Source organism: Embiotoca jacksoni, unplaced genomic scaffold (genome assembly GCF_022577435.1).
Source record: "Embiotoca jacksoni isolate LCO1_2020_lvr unplaced genomic scaffold, fEmbJac1.0.p SCAF_1, whole genome shotgun sequence".
Lineage (NCBI taxonomy): Eukaryota > Metazoa > Chordata > Actinopteri > Embiotocidae > Embiotoca > Embiotoca jacksoni.
Genome location: NW_027185229.1, coordinates 25,202,005 through 25,219,760, shown reverse-complemented (window position 1 = coordinate 25,219,760; position 17,756 = coordinate 25,202,005). Strand labels below are relative to the sequence as shown.

At 42.7% G+C, this 17,756-nt stretch overlaps 4 protein-coding genes across 5 annotated transcripts in view; 2 read left to right on the top strand and 2 right to left on the bottom strand.

Moving 5' to 3' along the window:
* The window catches only part of igsf21a (immunoglobin superfamily, member 21a), a 158,168-nt gene extending 155,432 nt beyond the window's left edge, over window positions 1-2,736 (top strand). The window contains exon 10 of one of the 2 annotated variants that reach the window (XM_069149712.1): window positions 1,319-2,736. In XM_069149712.1, the coding sequence (XP_069005813.1) occupies window positions 1,319-1,395 (77 nt within the window). In that variant the 3' untranslated portion in view covers window positions 1,396-2,736. The remainder of the gene's footprint in view (window positions 1-1,318) is intronic. The other variant, XM_069149703.1, reaches the window with a different exon arrangement.
* A 2,987-nt stretch (window positions 2,737-5,723) lies between these two features.
* Window positions 5,724-9,014, top strand: klhdc7a (kelch domain containing 7A). Its single transcript, XM_069152358.1, has one exon. It carries the CDS (start codon window positions 5,943-5,945, stop codon window positions 8,226-8,228), a length of 2,286 nt encoding a protein of 761 aa, XP_069008459.1. The 5' UTR covers window positions 5,724-5,942; the 3' UTR covers window positions 8,229-9,014.
* A 265-nt stretch (window positions 9,015-9,279) lies between these two features.
* Window positions 9,280-11,991, bottom strand: cfap107 (cilia and flagella associated protein 107). The gene is made up of 4 exons (XM_069150934.1): window positions 11,881-11,991; window positions 11,256-11,366; window positions 10,718-10,892; window positions 9,280-10,452 (listed from the first exon to the last, which is right to left on the bottom strand). Exons 1-4 carry the CDS (start codon window positions 11,989-11,991, stop codon window positions 10,178-10,180), a joined length of 672 nt encoding a protein of 223 aa, XP_069007035.1. The 3' UTR covers window positions 9,280-10,177.
* A 941-nt stretch (window positions 11,992-12,932) lies between these two features.
* aadacl4 (arylacetamide deacetylase-like 4) lies at window positions 12,933-14,943 on the bottom strand. Its single transcript, XM_069150920.1, is given in 4 exon segments — window positions 12,933-13,259; window positions 13,261-13,384; window positions 14,644-14,833; window positions 14,934-14,943. Coding segments are annotated over 4 exon segments (651 nt in total).
* Window positions 14,944-17,756: the final 2,813 nt, after the last annotated feature.

Below are 17,756 nucleotides of genomic sequence, written 5' to 3'. Positions count from 1 at the left end.
TAAATTTGACTAACGATGAGTAAACACTTCTCCAAAAAGGCCTAATAACAACAATAACCTTTAATCTTTGACCGCCAATAAATGTTTCCAGTAGTTTATCACAAGCTGCTAGATTAAAGTCCAGAGACTGAGATGGCATCTCAAGGATATTCCAGGAACAATTCCTGAACCGAGCTTTGGTTGACTTGGATTTATGCTCAGGATCAAAGACCTGGTATTTCACAGAATACATGAATTAGATTTACAGTTCATGCAGAATAAAACACCCCTCACTATGTGATGGTGATGGTGTTCTTCTTGGCACACACTGTGGGCCTTCACCTTCTTCTCACCATTTCCATTTTGGAGAAATGATGTCTTCTCTCATCTTTTGATACATGTTTTCCATGTTTTCTATAAAGCTTAAATTCACGCATTGATAGTATTTATATTTTTATTATCGCTGAGTTCCCAGAAGATAAAGAGAATTCCCAACAATTCCATTGACTTACATACCAGGAAGTAATCTAAACACAGCAGTATTATATACGGGTTTAAGAATTATGGCACATATTATTGTATTTTCTAAAATATCCTGCAACTCTAAAAGAGTACATAGCACATTTTCATTGTTGATTCGATTATCTCAGATATCTTGTCAGACTAGACTTGAGTCACTCAATTGAAGTGTTCTTTATAAAAATTTCTCGCAAGACCCTCAGAAAAAGGTTTTAACTTACAAACTCGGCAGGGTTGAATGATTTTGATTGCAAATGTACCTCCTGACTTCAAACCATCGGAGATGTTTAGAAAAGAAATGTCTCTTTGTTGGAGCAAAGTGGAGGTCTTTGAGTAACTGCTCCACCAATGCAAGTAACTGGTGCTACAACCTACCATACAGTAAGAATACATTACATGAATGCACAAACATGTACATTTATTTCAGTTATTGTATATAAGTCATCCAACTTCTCCAGTGAATGTTGTATAGCTGTTTGAGGCAACTTCAGGTTGCCTGCTTGTGTTGTAAACTTTTTACGTGAATCCTGTTTTAAGTGAATTGAAGCATACGGTAATTTAATGGCTTTAAATTAAGAAATGTCTTAATTCATTGTAAAACATATTTGCCCATTTCGAGGACGAGTTTAACGCCGAACTAAACAAACGCAAAGCAGTTTTACTGTATATCAATAAACGAAAATACCAGGTTATTTCACGTTAAATGACTTTTCATTGCATTTTAATAGAGTCACAAGCCAATTCAGAAATGTGATTTTGCTGAAATGATGAATAGACATCTGACAGTTTGACTGATAGACTTTTTCTTTGGTGTTTGTAGATGAAGCCTCCCGCGTGGACATGCTCGGACTGGCGTGGATGGCACTTGTCCTCACAGTGACAGTGGAATTGACGTGAAACCTCTCATCCAAGACGTTCTCACTCACACACATACTTGCCCTTCTTACACAACATACGCACACAGAAACACACACACACACACACACACACACACACACACACACACACACACACACACACACAAACATACACACTTTCCACGGTCCCGCAAGCCTTCTCCAGTCATCAACAGACCCTCCATACGTCAGTCGATCAGGAAACAGTGCCACCACACGATGGCGCTTCACTGTTTTTGTAACAAAATAATAACCGAGATAATGATATCAAAAGAACAACGTGATGAACATGACAGTAACCACCTCCTATATAGCCCCGCCCAGTTACACCTTTTTTTGTTTCTTGTCCCACGTCTGCCTGTTGATCAATAAAACAGTTGATTTGAAATGGAAAAGAACAAAGCATTTGGATTTTTATTTTGATGAGTCAAAATGTCATTGGTGTTGTGAAGTGTGCAAAATGGAACTGGCTTAGACTGTGCCACCCGATCAACCACAACCGTCTCTTATGTCCTGGGATGCGCCTGATTAGCAACAAGCTGATAAACCACGGGAGAGCAAATACAGATGCTCCAAGAGAACCTTCTTCTTTTTCTTTTGTTTGATTAATATACGACTTTCTTTTTTTTCCTGATGGCTCAGAATGTACAAGAGGATTTAAATGCATTGAGAATCTAGAAGAAAAAAAATAATCTCATTTTTGAGTGTATTTTGTGTACATCAATGTAAATACTGCAAAATAATTAAAGAGGTTATATGGGTTATGGCGAGGGATGGTTGCTGAGATAATTGGAGTTTACACCTCTCCACCTTTGTTTGTACATCATTCAACACTGTTTTCAAAGATAATTCTTGGCTGAAAGGACGGAAACATTTGCAGCCTTTCTGTTTTTCATTTGGGCTTTTTATATCTATATGGCCGGTCTCCAAGGACAGAGCAAAAAAAAAAAAACGAACATATGTCTGCTGTTTTGGGGTTGTGGTGCATGTGACGTTTGAAGATTCTTTCTCCTTCTGGTGTGTTGCAAATGACAGCACTCCAACTCATTGTCACTGGCCTGTAATCCAGTTATTTACTTGTGACATACTATCTTAAGTGACCTACATTGTGTACGATACGTAACTCTTACCCCAGACATTGACAGTACTTGTAGGATCATTTTAGCCGCCATCCCAGGGAGGAGTTCACCTGAGACCGCTTGTGTAAACAGGGTTGTTGCATTTGTTTCATTTCATCTGTATTAAAATGGAGAGATGATGAAACTCACAAGCCTTGACTTTACTTAAATCAGTGTCCATCAGTGTTTGACATGTTCGGCAGTAGATGTCATCTTGCTTCTTGCTTTAATGCCGGGTACATGTGATATACAGCGTCTGATATTGCACACATCTGCTGGTCTAGTGGGTGGCAGGAATTCTTTTTTTAAATGGATTTTTTATTATAATCCCAATAGGGCTGCTCCCGGCTAAAGATTTTCCCAGTGAACTCATAGTCCTTCGTTGAAGCTACTAGTCATCGAATGTTTTGATATTAATTTAATTATTGAAATATGTATTTTTGGGGATTTCAGAAAATGGCTTGAGTTCCAGGGCTGATAAAGATTGTCACAGCTAACAGTGTTAACACTGTGCTGCATTGTAGAGAAATACAATACCGCAATAATTAGCCTTTAAAATGACAATGGTAACAGCAAAAGCGCTACTGATTCTGAATATGTCTAAATAACCAGCAAGGAGAGCGAACTTTTGGCGTGTGCATGTGCGTGTGCGTGTGCGTGTGGTAACTTGCCTGGGAGAGCTAGAGACACAGTCGCAACGTTGCTTGAACCAGCCTTTTATTTCCTTTTTCTGAGGCAGCGGTAGCGGAGCACAGCATTTTAACTTAATCACTGCTGTTGGCAAGCACTTCACAGTGGCTGCGGCTACGTGCTGCTAATGTTACTTCTCACACGTCATAATCGCTCACTTTTCCACTTCGAGGATCTGCTGGACATACGTCTCCAGTGAGTTATTTGCAAGTCTTTGACAAGGCGCAGTTTCTGCTGTGTTTTTTCATCTGGTGACTAAACCACGAATGAAAACTTGATCAACTTCGACTTGTTTTCTCGTCAACTATTCGGGGGCAGCCCGAAATCTCACTACATGAGTGTAATTTGAAAGACAGTTCTGTGCCATTAGACAAAGACTTGTTTCAGTTCGTGCTCAACTAGAAAGAAGTCCCGAAAGCTACTCTTGTTTCAGATATTTCTGATTTTATCAACCACAGCGAGGCTTTGAAAAGAGATTCTGACAAGGCCTTTAACCCTTTGCAGTTTGCCCTCTCTTGGTGAAGGATAGCTTAATGCGGAGTAATCCTCCATTTTTTGGTATTCACTGGAATTGCAATTTAAGCTATTCTAAGGACACAATATGTATTAGGGGATTATGGCTTAAACCAGGTGTGAGGTAAGGGGCGAGATTTTTAAAGCTGAGTTGAGCAGGAAGGACGGACCTATCCGTTTGAGATATCGGCTCACCTTGCCAAAGTACAATATATATTCCTGCAATCCAGAGTTGCATAGCACAAACAGTCATATGCGCTTTGAATAAAAAAAAAAGTTTTTCCAGTGAGGCAATCTAAGGGGAGAAATCTTCGTTCACCCACTGTGTAGCATTAAACACAGCTATCATTGTAATTTTCATTCAAGAGGCACTTGAACTGTGCTTTTTGCTTTCATCATTCACTCCACATTCAAGAGAGACAACCAGGTTCTTTTCTGAAGGCATTAATTAGAATGTGCAAATTGTCTTTACATGACTTAATCATCATGCCAGAAGACGTGCATCATATCGCTGTGTTTCTGTTGGGGGTGGAGGGTGAAGAGTGTGTGGGAATGTGATATAATTGTCCACAAGTTAATATGAACACTTCATGTAACTTTAAACTGATAACACCAGTTCCAAGCTGTGCTGGACCCAAAACATCCAACAGAAAATATCAATGTCTCTTTTGGTATTATTTGATTTTCTGTTACCCAGAACAAAAGACTTTAATCACCTCTCTTCAGTTTTCCTGCTCAGTTTGGTTTAAGTTTTGAGGCACTGTAGTCATTCATTTATTTCCTTAACAAACTGATAACTCAATATTGTGGTGGTGACAAAGTATTGTGCTTTATTTTTTTGTGTGTTTAACTGACCATATGCTCGACCTACCATGCTTAACTAATCTTCTTAGTTATTGCAGGGAACATATGTTACAGATGTGTTTTGTGCCTTCTGTCGCTGTTCTGTTACATGTTGCGCACCCATTATAAATGGCATAAGCAAGAAGAGGTGAAAGGGCCTCCACACAACGATGCACATGGATGGAAATTGTGTTTTTTCTGATGAGTGTTCTGAATATAGTTCACCTGAGCTGGGAGCAATGGGGAGGATAAAAAGCTGCTTCTATAGTCCATTTTTAAATTATTCAGGAGGCGACCATGCTTGCAGAATCCGGTTTCCTTTCTGTTGTCTGAAGGCTTGGCTATCGGATGACCAAACAGCAACCCATGTCAGCGAGGACACCTGACACACCCTCTGTCTGAGTCTCCACGTGACGCAGCTTCAGAATGCTCCACAGAGTGCAGTTAAAATAAACATTGAATTGTTATTTTGACCTCAGCCTTGCTCTGGTGTGTTATCAGCAACACAAATGACAGCCTGACAGTGAGAGCTGAGTGACACGGTTCCCATGTGACACAAATGAATGTTTGCATCTCGGTGTAGTGTATGGAAATAAATGGCACTGTTAGGTTTCTCTGTAGACGCTCTTTGCTTTCTGTTTCCATTCTTGTTGTGTTGATCTGTACAGTTATGTGTTCATAGTACCATACGACTACCATTTTAGTGTCTGACGGAAATCTTCTGCTTCTTTTTAGAGAGAGTAATTTAAGCATCAGTGTTGGCACAGTAAAGGACCTTTGATCCCTGGCATGGCTGTGCAAACAGATGTATCCTGGTTATTAAGTATTTGATGAATACCACCTATCATTACTCCCCACCCCTTATTCAAACCCTGCTTTCCTCCTCCTGCTGTAGACCTATGTTTGAGCAACTGTTATCTATCATAATATTTTTGACAGTATTTTTAGAAATTGACATGATAAAGTACCCGAACCACTCCTGTTTATGTCAACACCAAAAGATGCAAAAACAGGAACTTCTCAGTTTTGACAAAGTTATTTGAGGATTTGGATAATTATGAGGGAAGCTTGGGTGAGTCAGCAAATTGCATAACCAAATATTGATCCACAAGGTTTTTACACGTGTGTATTGTTGCTGAAACTGCACCTGACTCTCCACAGGTGGTGGATGAAGGGTGCCCCGCCTCTACAGAGCCTGGGATGCAAATAGCTCCTCTCGAGCGATCGTTTTACACTTGATCCTTTGGGCAAAGAGGCGCAGTCATCAGGTCACATGCAGCTCTTCTTCAATGAAAACCAGGCAGCTGCGGTCAGATGAGGCACATTGATAGTAACATTCAATAGGAGCAGTCAACCAGCCAATGCCACCATCCCTGCTACAGCTATGCCCATTGCAGAGCTTTTGAGAGTCCAGTTCGACATGCAGCTGCTGCTGAAACTTGGCGTCTCTGTGGCTGCGGTGCTGCTGGTTTCTTGGGCCTACAGGTTCTACAGCTCCAGGAATGTGAGGAACTTGCGTCTCTGTGTCAAAGACAACAAAGGGCCACAAAATGCAACCTGCCAAAACTGCAAGACAGCACTACGACGTCAGAGCTCGCCAACAAATGACGTGGAGGATGCGGGCAGGCGACCCAGACCTTTGCACGTGGACTCATCCACTGATGACCCGACATCCGACAGCACCAAGGAAATACCAGCGGAGGCTCATCCACACCAAGTTGAAAAGACTGAGGATGCATTTAGTATGTCAAATGGTGACCAAGATGTTAGCATGAAAGGAGAAATACTCACTCATCAAAAGGAGGCCCGGATTGCTACCAGTAACATTTCATTTGGAACCGCTTTGAAGCTTCCTGACCCAACAGAGAGAGGGATGGCCAGTACAATGGGGCGCCGCTCCACTTGCTTTTTGCAGAGGCTGGAGGGCAGTGTCGGTGTGGGCAGGGAGTTAAGGCAGGACTTGGAGCGCCAGGGGGCCTACTCCAGCTTCCTCTCCAAGGCAGAGATCAAAGTGGAGGATGCTAACGTAATGCTGGAAGGAGCGGGAGACCAGATTGTCCGTGGAAAGATATATGATTACTATGTTGAGTCTTCCTCTCACTCTATTACAAATTCAAAAACTGTGCTCGGTCAATACGAGAGGAACGCTGAGTCACCGCCAGTGGAGTTTGGAAGTCACGGCGCCGGCCTCGCAGAGTCTCCTTCCTCTTTAAGCTCCATCATTATGCGTGATCTGATTTTACAGCAAAGCTCTGTTGAGGATTCTTCCTCACTCGAAAGCCTCAAGCTTAGGCATCCCGCACGGCCTCCACTCCTACGCAAGGAGAGCTATCTGTCTGCAGCGGAGGAGTCTGAGCTTTCCATCCCCTGTCTAACTTCAAGAGCCTCAACTCCAATGACTCACGATCTGACCTCAACTGGCAATGACTCTGTCTCCGTACGCCCTACAGACAGCAAAGGCCTTAGTGTGAAGGCGGAGGTTGATCTTGAGACTGTAGCAGGGGCTCCATTTTTACACCTTCCAGCAAAAATTCTCAATGGCAGCGATTTGGAAAATTTGAAGAGTAAGCTTGATCTGGGTAACTGTTTGGAGACACTGTGTCTGGCCAAGAAACACGGCCAGACATCTGTGCAGCAAGCAGCTCTGAAGGTCATGTCGGACAACTACCTCCAGGTCCTCAGGGACCCCAACCTTTACGGACGGCTAATGGCTGGTGAGCGGGAACAAATACGGCGGCAGAGAATGAGGGGCAGAAGGTTTGTCTTGGTTGCAGACATGGACCCTCAAGACTGGGCGAGGAACACAGAAAGACAGACAGTCACAACAGAGCAGATGAGAATGTGCAGTGCAGTGTACTATTATGATGACTACAAAGACGGCTGGCAAGCACTCTGCCTGATCCCACAGGAGGTCATCTCTAAAGCCTGTGCAATGTGCACAATGGATAACTACTTATTTGTGGCAGTGGGCTGCCAGGGCACAGACAGAGAAATGACACCCTCAAAGCGAGTGTTTTGCTACAATCCTTTGACGTCCATTTGGAAAGAGATCTGTCCTATGAATGAAGCCAGGCCTCGCTGCAAACTGGCAGCGCTGGACGGCTACATCTACGCCATCGGAGGGGAGTGCCTCTCCTCGGTGGAACGCTACGACCCGCGACTGGACAGATGGACATTCGTGGCTCCACTGCCCAATGACACGTTTGCTGTGGCTCATCACGTCACAGTGTGCAACGGAGAGCTTTTTGTTTCTGGGGGTACTCTCAGATACATGCTGCTGCGCTACAACCCCAAAACCAACACCTGGAGGCCGAGCCTCTTAGTCTGCAGCAAAGACAGAACCACAGACATGGTGGCTGTGGGGAGATTCCTGTATCGGTTTGACGTGAACCCACTGCTCGGTGTCAGCGTGTACCGCTACCACACGGTGGCTCGACTGTGGTACGCGTGCAGCTCCAAACGGCTCCTACGCTGCCCTGCCTTCCAGTGCGTCACAATGGATGGCATGATCTATTGTGTCAGCCGGCAGTTCACCATGAAGTTTGAGGCTGATGAGATCTCTCCTGCTTTCATAGACGAAGGTTTGAGTGTCCTCTCTGCCGCCAAGGGCATACTTTTCCCCTTTGTCCTTTCTCTACCTGATAAGAATCCTCGGCAGACAAGTGTGTAACAAGGATTCAGTTTTCCGTTGATGATGAGATTAGACTGTGATGGAGTATCACTACGGGAGCGTGCTTTACATCAAGTTTATTGTTGACCGAGTGGGTTTTGCTTCGGTCGGGTTTTTGCTGAAACGCAGCCCAATATTAAATATTATTGTCTATTTTGTCACCACTGTTCTGTCATGCCTTTCAGGCATTGTTAGGAACCTTTCCACAAAGCTTCTGTTTCTTAAGCAACTTTATTTTCTTGGACAGGGTATTACACAAAGAATTGTGTGTTTCTTATGTCTCGTCCCTGTCAGTAGATGTAAATTATTGGACTCTTAATGGAAGTCAAACTACTGTTTACTTAGATTTACGCAGGGTGTGCTGCCATGTAAATTGTTTGCTTCTTTGATTTGCCACTCCCTTCTGCCATTACATTAGTTTTATTTCCTCCCAGATGCTTAGCCTCTTTACAGTAAAGATAATTCATAGAAGAAGAAAAAAGCCTCACAGTAAATGAGTTCATTTAACTCTAACACTCAGAGTTTAGGTGACATAGTGATCATCTATTACTGTGCTCCACTGTGTAGGGCACGCATATAACTTACACAGTGGCCTGAATACAACGGCATTATCTGCGGTTGCTCTTTAAATATGACGGGTTGTAAATTGGTATGCCATACAATATGAATAGGTGAGCTTCCACAAAACATTTGTCACTACGTTTGAAACTCTTCCAATACTCAGACTTCCAGTGATATTTATCTCAATTACGCTCATGGTTTCCAGAAAGAAGTGTATTTGTTCTTGACTGATAAGATTAATTGTTTATTGTACTAATTAAATATATTTACTTCATTATCTATTGTTTTATTAACATTTCAAACACATACATTTGTCATTCATTTTATATTTCATATGTATTAAGCCAAACCTCAATTACATTATTTCTGTGACATATCCATTAATAGAATAACACAAAAACAATCCAAACGCTCGTGGTTTATTTTAAATTGTTAATTACACTAACAATCGAAATATACATAAGAATGATACAGTTATTAAATCCCTCATTGTTTACTCATTTACAATCAAGTCTCTCACTGTACACACTGTAAAGCCGAGGACTTCAAAGACACAGTGACGTGCTGCTACAGCACCATCATGTGGCTCAGAGGCCAAACACAACAGGGCTGCGGGTACGATTGTGTTGGGTTGTTGACTTCCCATAACACAGTGCTGTCATGTGACGCGCAGGCATCAGCAGCACAGTGGAGTGACTAACTAGGTAACAGTGGGTAAAACAGAGCTGCACTGGATGGCAGCAGGCACGTGGGGAAAAAGGGAGGCAGACGCAGATGGTTGACCATCAAACATAAGCATCTTTGATTCTTCCTAATTAAACACTTTGATTCCCTGTAATTAAACACCTAATGGAATGGGAGTTACACACGTCCCCTTAGACTTTGCCTTGAATGACTCATGGCTTCTGGTTTGCCTCAATCCCCGGGTCAGTTCTGGTATCAAAACTTGTTTTATTACATTTTGCTTCTTTTTTCTTATTTTTTTCCATCAAGTATATCATGTAATACCAACAGCCTATTCTGAGTTTCAGATATAAAGCGTGCAGAGAGAAATAATTTGCATATAATTATCCCCTGGAAGGGCGGACATAATTTACAGCCCCCCTTCTTTCTCCCTCTTGCACACAGGCATACACTCATTCATACATATAAACACTGAAACTACTCACCACACTACACAGTAAACCTACAATAGTCCTCATGCCGACATAATGAGAATCATGTTTAATTGTTTTAATTCCTTTTGATTTCCCAAAAGGTCTGCTCAGTTAAAATTCTTCATGCTGCCAACTAATCAAAGAAAGGAACCGCAGAGCAGCACCACTTTGAGCAGAGCTGCTAAATTAACAAACAACATGTGAGCCAATTGAAGAGCCACAGTCCTGTCTCTAAGCCTGTTGTGATGGAGAAAATAGACTGAAACAATGATCGGGGACTTGTAGGAGCGAGCGCTGTCTCAGGTCCAGGTCCTTGTTGTTGTGATTGGCTGCGTGGAGGTGGCTGGAGAGCATGTGTGGAGCCCTGGCAAAGCGGCTCTGGCAGAAGGCACTAAGTGGGTGTCTCTGGTATGCTGACCTGTACGCAGTCAGATATGGGAGGTTTGACTGCTGCTTCTCGAAACAGTGATTTGTGTACCGCAGTGGGCCAAAGTTGGTTGGAAGGGCTGTGAGGAAGGACGGGAAGAGAAAGTTAACAGCCATGTTACTGCTGCTATTAATTACACCGGTGACTGATTTGGAGCAATAAAATGCATCTGAGGGCCACCCTGGTTAAACTGTTCGTAAGCACAGCTGCTGGTATGATTTGTCTTAGATAACTATGTTTGCACGAGACTCTCCCCTCTGGTTGCTGGATTACCTAATATACAGTATCCTTTCCCAATGAATAATCTGTACCTTATGGCAGTGGTGTTGTGGCACCAGTCTTACCAGAACTTGGCCGGTTAGACCTCTCAGGCTGCCATGTCAAGCTGTCCGGATGCCAAGGTCGTGGAGTGGGCAAAGCATCGGTGTGTTTATGCCCGTAGCTTTCTTCATACTGGGAGACCAAATAATGGGAAGATGGTGGGCCATTGTGGGCGAACAGCATCTTGGATGGAAGCCCCTGGATAACAATACACAGAAGTCTTGGCACAACCTGTATGCAGTGGCCTTCAAAGGATTAAGATATAGAGGGCATGACCTCTTCTTTTTCAATAATCTTCAAGAGGTTTCGCCGTGTGACAGCAGCAAATTGCTCTAACTAGCCTTTAAAGTGCCCAGCAGGCCTGATGATTTTTCAAATTTCTCTCGACTGCTGAGTCTGACCAGAAACTTGCTTTCATAAAGAGTTTTATCACAGGCCTTTATCTTGGCCATCAACATTATGCAGAAGTGGCCACAATCTGGAAAAGAAAACCCTGACTCACAGGGTTGTGACATGCATTCAATGGGTATTAATGCCATGAATGAGTGGTTAAAGGCTGACCTCAGCTCTCAGCAGGGCAGATCTTCTCTCAGAGACGTCTGGCTTGAAGTCCCAATGGGGCCGATAGTCTGCACGATTGGTGCTGCTGTCTATCTTCGGCTCCCGAGTGAACTGTGTCGGACGGAATAAACAGACGTCGCAAAGGAGAAGTGAGGAAGGGGGGATATAAAGGGAATTGAGCGATGAGCCTGGTGCAAGGATCAGCAAAGCTCACACTTTGCTATTGATCCGCACCGTTGTACAGTATTTCTCAAGTCATTTCTCCTCTCAAATCCTCAACCAGCAGCCCGTGGCTGAACCTCACGTCAATGCAATTAGTCTGCAGCTCACACCAGGAGGCTGTGCTGAGGTAGCTGAACTGAGGCTGCCTAATCACTTTGCTATAGATTTGACTAGCAACTGAGGTCCTACAAAACCCTTGGCAGCCTGCCACCACTGCTATGGCACTATGTTTTGGATGCTGCATGAAAATCCATCGATAGTTTGTGTTCTCACATTCAATTCGAGTAATAATAAGTAATATAAGTAATAATTCATATGTTCTGCCCTGAGCCGTTGCCTTCTGATAACATTTGGAAAAATTACAGTGGATCAAAGGACAGTAAGGAATAAGCCAAACGCCTACCTGAAGTCTGTCTTCAGCCCAGTTGCCTAACAGCACTTTGTTTGCATACTTCTGCTCTATTCTCCATCCGGTTTGAGCCCATTTATCCTGAGCCCCGACCCTTTGGTTCATACTTCACCTGGTGCCAAACACACAGCCAGAGAAATCTAAAGCCCTGTTAAAGTAAGGTTCGCGAGTGAAACAGATAGCATGTAGGTGTATTCATCTGAACCCCAAAAGGCATAGGCGGTGGAGGGGAACTCGAGCTCTGTTGCTATGGATACAGCAAACACTGAAGGGAAGGCAAGCAGAGTATCCTGGAAGCAAATGGGAGATGTCTTACACGTTTGTTAAAAATAAATACATTCTTTAAGGCTAGGCTATGACATTTGCCTTCAGGATTACTCTATATTGTTAAAACAGTGCTCAAAATTGTTCCCAGACTTTGTGTCTTCAGGCTACTCTTCATTTTGGGAATAAAGAAAAATTTTGTTTCTGGATTTGTGTGCTGTTTTTAATCCTCTGTTAAAATGCATAATGTTAATGATGAACACAAGAGGCAAATGTGTTTATTAAAATGTGAAACAAGATGGAAAGAAAGAAAAACATTATCATATGATCCTAATCATTTTAAGAGTGTCTCTACAGAGTCAACAGGACGATCCACTGCAGAGGGAAAGATGAGCCAGCCCTGGTTAAAGAAGTTGATAATGCCATGAAGACCACATTCAGTATTTTTTCAAGTCCTGCAGTCATTTCATGTAACATCCCATCATCCCTCAAGCCATCATAGTTACAGGTGAGGATCTTGTTTTTTTAGGAGCCATAAGTGACCATATTTGGATGAGCTGCCTCATCTGACTGCACTCCAGGCATGTCAATCAAACCAGGCACGCACCAAAACATATCTCTCTTTGAGACCTAATAATTAAGTGATTATGGTATCATTTTCAGAATTGCAGATCTCACTTCTTTCAAGAGTAAACCCAGAGACAACGTCCATTTTATTTTATTTTTATTTACAGTCTATGGATACACTCAATATATTGTGGGGTTTGGTGCCCACAGACACTTCATGTGAGTAATTCAGGATTTAAGTTGGAAGTGAAGAGCCACTCTTCGCATTGTGGCCCCAGCTCAGTAGGGATATGGTTCCCTTCAAGCACTTCTTGGCACACAGGCGAGTCTCCATTGAGGTGCTGCAGGGAGCAGAATGCCATCCGGCTACGAAACAATATGGGCACAGCATGATTTTGCTGGTATGAGGGCAGGTTGAAATGTGCCATCTGCAGGGCTGGGTAGATGAGGACCTCAGCGCAGGGGAATGGCAGATGTCTGTCCTTGCTTCTCGCCAGCCTTTGGCACAGTGCTGCTGCCAAGTTAGCCCCGGTGTTGTCCCCCTCCGACTGCCACTCTGCGAGGGTCCACCCTGAACTCTGTCTCAGCCACAGACGTGAAGTGACACGACGCTGTGTCACAATCAACCAGCTGGGCAAGGTACCTGTGCTCAGGGGCTAATCGGTGCCTAAGAGGGGTGGAAGGGAAGACAGACAGCAAGTCATTGAATTATGCCTATTTAGTAAAAAAAAGAAAAACAGATTCCTTTGGCGATGTGCCGACAAACTTTATCAACAGAATCCGTTCATGAGTTACAGGCCGTCACAGTCAACAGAAAACAATGTCGTCTTGAATAAGAAGTTACTGATTACCACAGACAGAACATGGCAGAACTGTGGCGCTTTCTGTGCTGATCCCAATTTTCAGAGATGAAAAGTATATTTAAGTACAATTTTGAAGTCTGTTTCTGTATTTTATGACTTTCCTCTCCTTCATTACATCTCAGGGTGTGTTTTACTTTGCTGGGGTTGCTGTTACTTTGTAGATTGATACTTAATAACTAAATGATAAATTGCTAAAGATGTGACCTGTCCACGGTGAACCCCACCTTCGCCTAAAGGTGGGATAGGCTCCCCCATGGCCCTGTAAAGGATGAGATGGCTATAGATAATGGTTGGATGGATGAAAATACTACAGATTTAACTATGCAAGATGAAGACTTCAGCACAACAAGCTCCTCAATTATCTATGTAAATACATATTTTCTTTATATGGTCACATAATTACTGATAATAACTGTAGGACTGAGGACTTGTACTTGTAATTAAGCATCTTTATTTAATTTTATTTAAGATGTGAACAGTGTACATTGTATACCTATACTCCCCCTTTTCTCAGGCTATCACATACCACTGTATGCAAGTTCATAAACTTGCACTGGCACCTCAGAAAACATGTCCTTCGCTCACGGACCTGCTGTAGCTTCTTTCAAATGAGTCGGAAAACAGGCCACGAACCCGACCGGATGACAAATGCCCAGGCGAAGTGGGATCTGACCCCGGCCACAAATGGGAGACAATGTTTTGAACAAACACAAAAATAATATGTTCTTGAAGTCAGAGTGAAGGTTATTCTCTCTCAGAGACCATATTTACTGACAACATCAAAGAAGCAGAACACATGACTGTGTTTCTTCGCACGTTTGGTGGACGTGATTTCTTATCTGGAAGTTCTCTAATCTGAGCTTCATCAGGTGTTGGAGGACAAAGAAAGGACAGGCACACATACAGCATGAAAGAGTAGAGTTACATCTTTTATCCTCCAGAAGAGGCATTTTCTCTATTCTAAGTTTGAAATTTAAAAAAAAAAAAAAATAACCATAACAGATATAATAACATGCAGCAAACCTAAAATAATAAGCACTAACACCTCCACAGATACTGTTACACACCACGATTGCCAAGCCAACAAACAACCATGTGCAATTTCCTACTATTTGCAACCCCACGAGGAATGTCTGAATTCATCAGCTCAGAGTACACGAGTCCAATTACCAGAAGGAGGAAGGCTGCAACAAGAACAGCGAAGCACATTATTAAAATTGTCGAGCCGATGTCCGTGGTGTTGTTGGTCGGCCCTGCTGAAGGTAAGTCATTAGGGGTAAATGTTTTATCTGCTTTCAGTGTCTCTTCACCCCTCCTACATCCGCCTGCAACACATCCTGACCTTGTCTTCACTTGATGACATTTTTAGCTGCCTGTTGCCCAGGAAAAACATAATTATGTTCCTCAACATATTTCATGGCTGTGTAGTCAAACTAATTACATGTTTCCCAAAGAAGCTACGTTGTTCCACCCTGGCATATTGCACACAATATTTTTATGTTAATAGAGCAGTTTTTTTTAATTACTCATACATTTCCACACCACCCATTAGGTTTGCCTTCCAATTCCTAGTAACATTTTCACAGATATCTGAAGGTTGTGATGCTTTTGCTTGCTTTTGTTTTGTTTGTTTTTCCAGCTTCCTTTGATTCCTCTCGGTCCCAATGAAAGCTCGGCTGCTTATAGATGCACCCGGCGCAGAGAGGCATTTTCATTGTCTTGTGTCTATAAGGTAAGAAAATGCTCTAAGGAGGCTCCTCAGTGTCGGCTGACTGTGAACACCCTTATCTGAACTTTCACTGCTGATCTGTAGATGGCAGTGATAGCATGAGTATAAATAAGCAGCACCTTCTGAAATATACTATATTTATGTTTTTGCATTCTGTGTCATTCTGTGTGCAGCCCAAACCCAATTGTCACCCATTATAATATATGTTTTAAGTATTTGCAAATCCATAAATTTCTATTTAGCTTCGCTTCAGTTGAGAATACTTTGACATAAGCTTTTAATGCATATTGACCTTGGGTTCACATTTTGTAAATCCCAGTTATTTCCAAAATGAAGACAGCATCTGGAGTTGTGTTGTCTCAGAGTCTTTAGCGGCCCCCGAGAGCTTCCCTGCCTTCCCCAAAGTATCTGAGCTGCAGCACAAAGCAGCCATTGTGAGGCTACTCTTTAAACCCATCCCAGTTGCTGAAAAAGCCCCGCATTCAGCGACATCCAGTAAAAATCACAGTGCCAGGGCCAAACATCACAGACTGGAATCTTGTCTGAGGCCCACGAATTCATAGGATTTGTTTTGGAGGTATTCATGCAGTTTTTCTGTTTGTCATCCTGCCAAGCTTCTGAGACTGGGCTGACCTATTTCCCAAATTGCACTGTCACACACGCACAGAGATATAGGCTGATTCAAAAATACTGTTACCAAAACAAATTGGGTTCAAACAACTAATGGGGCTTTAAACCTAGATTTCTGTACAATCAAATACAAAAAAAAAAACATGTTTGCTCTAGTCTTACATAAACCCTACCCTGTTTATGAAACTGGAGAAAACATTTGCCCAAATCTATGACTAGCTTTTGACATGGTTTTACGTGTACTATGAGGCTACAAATGTGTTTGCACGTTTGTTAGCCTTGTGGTTAGCTGTTTGTTTTTATTTTTGTATAATTTTAGCTGCATGGTTAGCCATCTCTCTATGGCTGTTGCCATGTAGGTAACATCTTTCTATGACTAGCAGTGTAACAGGCTTTCTCTATTTGATTATGGCTTTTTAGTTGGCTTCTCTCTATGACTTCAGCTGTGCAGTTAGCTGTCTCTCTATGGCAGGAAGTGGAGTAAGTTGAGTCCTAAAAGACACTATTCTTAGCTGCGTGGCTCATCTATCTACCTATCTATCTATCTATCTATCTATCTATCTATCTATCTATCTATCTATCTATCTATCTATCTATCTATCTATCTATCTATCTATCTATCTATCTATCTATCTATCTATCTATCTATCTATCTATCTATCTATCTATCTACAGTGGGTATGGAAAGTATTCAGACCCCTTTAAATGTTTCATTCTTTGTTTCATTGCAGCCATTTGCTAAAATCAAAAAAGTTCATTTTATTTCTCATTAATGTACACTCAGCACCCCATCTTGACAGAAAAAAACAGAAATGTAGAAATTTGTGCAAATTTATTAAAAAAGAAAAACTGAAATATCACATGGTCATAAGTATTCAGACCCTTTGCTGTGACACTCATATTTAACTCACATGCTGTCCATTTCTTTTGATCCTCCTTGAGATGGTTCTACTCCTTCATTGGAGTCCAGCTGTGTTTAATTAAACTGATTGGACTTGATTAGGAAAGGCACACATCTGTCTATATAAGACCTTACAGCTCACAGTGCATGTCAGAGCAAATGAGAATCATGAGGTCGAAGGAACTGTCCAAGGAGCTCAGAGACAGAATTGTGGCAAGGCACAGATCTGGCCAAGGTTACAAAATAATTTCTGCAGCACTCAAGGTTCCTAAGAGCACAGTGGCCTCCATAATCCTTAAATGGAAGAAGTTTGGGACGACCAGAACTCTTCCTAGACCTGGCCGTCCAGCCAAACTGAGCAATTGTGGGAGAAGGTAATTGTGAGAGAGGTAAAGAAGAACCCAAAGATCACTGTGGCTGAGCTCCAGAGATGCAGTAGGGAGATGGGAGAAAGTTCCACAAAGTCAACTATCACTGCAGCCCTCCACCAGTCAGGGCTTTATGGCAGAGTGGCCCGACGGAAGCCTCTCCTCAGTGCAAGACATATGAAAGCCCGCATAGAGTTTGCCAAAAAACACATGAAGGACTCCCAGACTATGAGAAATAAGATTCTCTGGTCTGATGAGACCAAGATTGAACTTTTTGGTGTTAATTCTAAGCGGTATGAGTGGAGAAAACCAGGCACTGCTCATCACCTGCCCAATACAATCCCAACAGTGAAACATGGTGGTGGCAGCATCATGCTATGGGGGTGTTTTTCAGCTGCAGGGACAGGACGACTGGTTGCAATTGAAGGAAAGATGAATGCGGCCAAGTACAGCGATATCCTGGAAGAAAACCTCTTCCAGAGTGCTCTGGACCTCAGACTGGGCCGAAGGTTCACCTTCCAACAAGACAATGACCCTAAGCACACAGC

Coding starts and splice junctions, on each gene's coding strand:
- klhdc7a (XM_069152358.1), top strand. CDS start 5,943: ATGCCCATTGCAGAGCTTTTGAGAGTCCAGTTCGACATGCAGCTGCTG.
- cfap107 (XM_069150934.1), bottom strand. CDS start 11,991: ATGAACCAAAGGGTCGGGGCTCAGGATAAATGGGCTCAAACCGGATGG. Junction 10,893..11,255: donor CTGCCCTGCTGAGAGCTGAG/GTCAGCCTTTAA, acceptor ATTGTTATCCAG/GGGCTTCCATCCAAGATGCT. Junction 10,453..10,717: donor GTCTAACCGGCCAAGTTCTG/GTAAGACTGGTG, acceptor CCTTCCTCACAG/CCCTTCCAACCAACTTTGGC.